Consider the following 6,000-nt stretch of genomic DNA (forward strand, 5'->3'; position numbering starts at 1 on the left):
ACTATTCTTGTTATTTTGCCTTGAATAAGTCTTTTCGGAAAATTCCATCGAGTATCCATTGGAATGTGGATTTGGAATCCTCAAATATATTTTGCCCATCTGTTAAAGTTTTACGAAGGAAAATTGATGGAGATCTAATATTGGCTAATTTTCTATTTCGTTTTAGAATAATCAGTTTTTTAATGAGATTTACTTAGAAAAAATCTGCAATTTAGTTGAGGAAAACCGAGTTGTGGAAGGTTTTTCTTTGCAATGAAATCGCTAAATTTGGCAATCTTTTAAGCTCAAGCAATATTTGATTTAGCTTATTGCACTAAGGAGCAAATCGCAATGACTGCACGGAAAATGATAACAGTTACTGTTTTTTATGAAAAGATTATCAGATATGATATGTTAAACGTCGTGACTATGATTAGTTATGATTACTGTAAATCGCGGATCAAAATCAATTTCTGCTGCGAATACCTTCCCATTTTGTATAGCCCTGATAAAATATGACTCTAATAGAACTTAATAAAGCCAAAGACAACAGTATCTAATCTACGCATGATAAATCAAAGTAATAAGTAATAATCGAACAAAATCTCTATAACTTGACAGATTAATAAACAAGGCAATGTGTAAGACTCTGATGGCTAATATCTAAAAAACAAAGAATATGTCCTAACAGATTTGGTCATAAAATAATTATTCCCTAAATAAGTGTAATAAATATATGCTATTATTTCATTTGCAATAATTATAGCAATACATTTACTGCTTAAATTTCTGTTTAATGTAGTCGGATGAATAAGCGTATTCTATTCTAAAAATTTTCAACAAATAACCTTTTATAAATTGAATTCTTTATAAAATTACCTGAATTTCAGTTGAAATCAAATTCTCCACTTTTCTTAGGTTTTTTTTCTATCTTCTATGCATATTATGGAAAGACAGTGTTGTCCTTAAGCTTTCCCTTCTTTCTGCCTTCATTAAATTTCGCAATGCTTGACAAAAATTTTTTTTATTGGTTAGGTAAGCTTCCAAATATATATTGTTCCAAAAAATTAAAAACTTACAGTCAGGTTTCTTCTACCCTACACAGTTATCACACAATTGTTTTTAAAGTTTTTAGTGGGACTCTTGGTGTTTTAAAGAAAAATGTTTTGAAAAATCATTGCACAAGAACTGTCGACTGATGCAGAAATTTTGATGGTCTTCTTTAACTGAGCATAAAAAATTCTAGTCTTGGGGAACAAAAAAAAACTACGTTAATTGTCCATTTTAAATTCAGCAACTCCATACGGATTGCTAATTTTACTATAGATCATCCTGACAATCACCGCTAATCGCCCTTTTCCTTACCATCAATGCTGATTACATTAGTTTTATAATTGGTTCATTTGGCCAAAGGCAAGTTATAGATCTACACATAAAAACTCGATCTTTGCCTAGACAAAATGAATTTATCTTTGAAAGTGTTACAAAATTTATGTATGAAGCATAGAAAGGTGATGGTTTTCTTAAAAAAAAATATCTCATAATCTATCAAGTGCAACTTTATATAATTGCTGATATGGGTGATAGATTTTCGGGACTAATCCAGACTACTCTCCTTGTAGCGCTGAGCGCAAGACTTAGTGTTAATTAGTTCAATTGATTGTATTGTGGTTACTTTAATTTGTAGATGGCAAATGATGTTTTCAATGAAGGATTATATTCAACCTTGTTTAACACCACGTGTTTGTGAAATACTGCAAGCTCTTCTGGAAAGCTTACAACAAGCTCGCGAGCGATTGTCTCAAAAAGTATTTATAAAAATCTGGAAGTCCGTTGGATCACGTGTAAATAAGGTAGCCTGTTAGATTTTATTTTGAATGGGTTGTATACATTTGAAATTCTTACTAGTTATAGCAGGTTATAGCAAAGTTATAACAACGAGTATGAGTATTTAATGTTTGTGAATGAGACTCAGCAGTTATGGAAGCTCTTGCCAGGTGACCTCGTTCGTGCTGAAAGTCTGTTGTCTCTTAAGAGATGTATTGTAGCATCGATGCATTTTACTAGAGTTGTTGAAGCATCCCTTATGTTTCTTTTATTTTTGTGCCGTTGTTCGTGTATACAATTGTTATTTGTAACGACAAGCACTCTCTGCCTATAGTTTTCTTCTTTGGAAAAATTAGTAAAATGTAATGAACTGATTGATAATAAATTCAATAAACACCATATTCGTGGCTGTTGTTGAGACAGCCTGTGAAGACCGCATAAGTAACTGATAAGCTGTATTTTTGTTATTAGTTTGACTGCTGATTTTTTAAACCGGAATGCCGAATTAAGGCAGTTAAGCCCAAAACCTCGAAACGAAAAAATGGGTGATTTCATTTGAAGTTTTGTAATATTTTCATTTTCATTTAGCGACATGATCTGGTCTTTAACCTCACCCCATTTTTATCTTCGATTTTTTATCTTATTTATAGTTTTTCTTCGAAGAAATCATCTTAGAAAATAGATTCAATGAGGGAGGGGCTGAGCAGCTGGAATATGACATAAAAAATGGACTGTTACCAATATTTGGACAATATTCAATTCGTTCATCTGGAATATTTTCAAAGTAAGTTACTGATTCTTGTCTCTGGGTAATGGAATTGTATCTAAAGCGCACCGTTCTTTTTTGGCTTATGTAAATTCTTTTCACTGTATTGTCAGCTTATTTACAGTGTATTTACTCTTTGTCGTTCTTATTTATCTTTTGTGAAAAAGGTGAAATAAGAATATCGTTTACTCTTTAAGAAAACGAAATATATTGTTTATTATACTAATCAGTATATGCATTATATCATATACAAGATGTTAGTGCACAGTTTAGCGGAATATAATAATAAGGACGCCCGGCATGATCAGCCTGTTTCTTAACTGGCATCAACCAGGAGGGGGGAGGAAGTTTTACGTATCCCCGAATACAAGTAGTGGTTAACTGCGTTAGAAGAGATATTATTTCATGCCTTATGTTTCAAGTAATATTTGTTTGGCCTAAGACACATTATAAGAAAACAAATTATTCAATTCTACTATTTTTTAAATAGAATTGTTCATCAGTTTTTCTAGTAGCTTTTTATACAAATAAGCACACGTGATAAGTGGACATAATTTTCTTTTAAAATTACTTTTAAGGGTCGTTTACCCTCCCGCCCCTCCATCCTGGGAAGATTTTGAATGTTGGGTCATAAATACATATTTTCAAAGTGTATATCTGGACCCCCTAAAGGTAAATATTGTTGTGTTTTCTACTTTTTATTTAATTTTGGGAGATAAGGTGTTATTCACTGAGTCCACTCATATTTTTAAGGTCTGTCATTTCACTTTAAAATGGCTACGAATTTGGCAACCCGATCCTTATATTATTAGTTTTAATACAAGCAAGCTATTTTTATAAAAAAATTGCTATTTTTATGTGGATGTTTTTTTGTGTATGTTCAATGTCCAGCGGTACAAAATTAAAACATATTCATTGCCCATACAAAAACAAGTCGCTGGGAAATCTCAGTTTGAAGTTGCTAAGGTCCGTAGGAAGTGATTACAAATATATTATTTTAATAAGGATAGATAAAAGGAGACAACTGTTGAAATTATAATTATATCATACTCCAATTAATGATACCCTGTATGATCTTGCGGTTTTTTTTTTTTATTAAAGTAAAAGTTTATATAGTAGCAAGTTATACTGCCTTCTATTGAATAAACAATAAAGTAATTTAAGGAGCTTACCAAACTTGTAATAAATTGAAACCGAATATCTGAACCTTATGGTTGTGTTCATTTACAAACTTTATTTGAGATTTTAATCCTTTTGTTTATGATGTACGGAGTCTCAAAATTCTTTTAGGCCTTCCCTTCTTGATTGTTTTTTTTCTTTCGTGTTATAATATATAATATTTAATATAATGATATAATAATATATGATATATAATATATATAATTATAATATTTACTCTCCTTAAGAATTACTACTCCTTTAAAAAAATGGAATTTTTTTTCCCTCTTTATCCGTCTTGCAAATTACCTATTGGCCAAAAACCAACATAATTTGAAGCATCATATCTGACGAAAAATATAAATACAAACCCCTTGAACTACAGATGTAATATTCTTATTACTATTGCAAATATTTGAAAAACAGCAACTAAAACAAAAACTTAATTGTCTGTAATGTTCTTTAGGTTATATATTAAAGCTTGTTCTGTGTTAGTGCTGGACTGTGCTAACCTAGCTCCTTCTGAGGAGCTTTTTCTCCACTGTCAACCTCATTAAGGGGGTAAGATAACCGTGTTGACACATGGTCCTGTTCGCCGATGACTGTAAGGAAAATATGCCAAGGTAATAGTAATAAAAAAAAATTATTTCCCGCTGTACATTCATCTGAAAACGTGTACGTGGGGGCGTTTATTACGATTTTGAATTCTTAAAGAAAAGGTAGAGTGTGTAACAAATAGTGACAAAATTGAACAATAAATTGAAATTCTGACGTTAGAATAAAAAAAAAAGGTAAATGATTTAAAATTCAACAACTTACTGTTTGTTTATATGATAACTGTTACTGTAACTTACTTTTACTTTTATATATGATAGGTGTAAATAAGCTCCTTACTCTTTTATGATATTTTTTTGTAATTTTTCTCCTTTTTCGTATCATGAGGTAAGGTGGGTTTAAAATTTGTTCACTTTTTTTTTCAGAATACAAGAATCGTGTCTTATCCTTAAGATGCCTGTTGGCGATGCATATTTGTTGAAAGAACTCCTTACACGTGATGAAGCAGGAGTTTCTTTTCGTCTCAGCTACACGGAGACAAGTGAGAAGGTGAAAGCGTTGAGGGAGCATGGAATTTATAATCTTTCTGTTCGGGATGCTCTATTTGTCTTTGACAGAAGGTGTACTACGTCACTCTGATTTTTTTTTTTTTTTTTTTTTTTTTGTCTACATATAGTACTCAGTTCTAGGGCTACTTGTTTGAGGGATTCCAAAGGCTATATATTATTAGCTTTACACTCTCACAACGTGAACTGCCCGGTTGATAGATTCTTTTTTTATTGGTTAAATTAATTAATCGCTTTTATGAAATTAAAAGAAATTTTCTTTTTGATTTTGTCTCTTTATTTTTTGGCAGAAAATATTTGTTTAATGCATTATTCTAGTCGTCTAATTATTATAGACAAAGAGAGATCCAAGGTTCTGGACTACCTTTAGCTCTTTGAACACCAGGAAATTTTGAGTTCTTTGTGCAACTTCATTAAAAGAGGAAAACAGCTCTCTTGAGTCACTGGAGCCAGGGCCGTATCCAGGATTTTTTTGGGGATGGGGATGGGAGTTTACAAATGGATTTTGTTTTCATGGGAGGGAGGGGGGGCAAAAAAAACTTTAAAAACGCATCAAAAATTTGTTTATATTCATTTTTGTTACGTTTTTACGAGTCATACAAACATTTCGGGGGGGGTCAAACCTCTACACCCCCCCCCCCCTATCCTAGAAATGGCCTTGCCTGGAGCCAAAAACCTTTGGGCTGCCCTGCTGATCATGTCAATTTAAATAAAATGTTAAGCACGGTATATGACTGTTGCATCAGTCAAAAAGAAGAAGCACCGGTAAGTCTACAATAAATAAAAAATGTGACTCAGTCCATTACTAAAAGGGCACAGTTTTGTCTGCATTTAGTAGTCGTATTTTTGCTTATACTGTGGTCGGAAAATCATCAAAAATGTCGGGTTTTATTTTCAATGATAGAGATCATTCACTGTTTCATCTCATAAGAATTATTTCTTCAACTAGGGTTTTAAAACTGTTTGTGATTCAAATTGAATGTGTGCTTATAACATAACATCGTCACAAGGTTTTGAAGCTTTTCATAGTAACACATAATGTTCAACGACTTTAAAAAATTCTTTGAAAACAAAAATTTGCAGTGCATAAATTTGTCTTTGAGTTAGGGATAGTTAGGCATTCTTGTCGAAAGTATCGTCGGTCTCCAC

At 31.9% G+C, this 6,000-nt stretch overlaps 1 protein-coding gene across 1 annotated transcript in view; it reads left to right on the top strand.

Moving 5' to 3' along the window:
* The window catches only part of LOC148951168 (uncharacterized), a 102,300-nt gene extending 97,196 nt beyond the window's left edge, over positions 1–5,104 (top strand). The window contains exons 13-15 of the mRNA XM_089091011.1: positions 1,667–1,832; positions 2,457–2,590; positions 4,711–5,104. Coding sequence (XP_088947137.1) covers positions 1,667–1,832; positions 2,457–2,590; positions 4,711–4,924 — 514 coding nt within the window. The 3' untranslated portion in view covers positions 4,925–5,104. The remainder of the gene's footprint in view (positions 1–1,666; positions 1,833–2,456; positions 2,591–4,710) is intronic.
* The last annotated feature ends 896 nt before the right edge of the window (positions 5,105–6,000 follow it).

This window comes from Artemia sp. Qi Xiang Cuo, chromosome 6, assembly GCF_049724085.1.
Source record: "Artemia sp. Qi Xiang Cuo chromosome 6, ASM4972408v1, whole genome shotgun sequence".
Classification (NCBI taxonomy): domain Eukaryota; kingdom Metazoa; phylum Arthropoda; class Branchiopoda; order Anostraca; family Artemiidae; genus Artemia; species Artemia sp. Qi Xiang Cuo.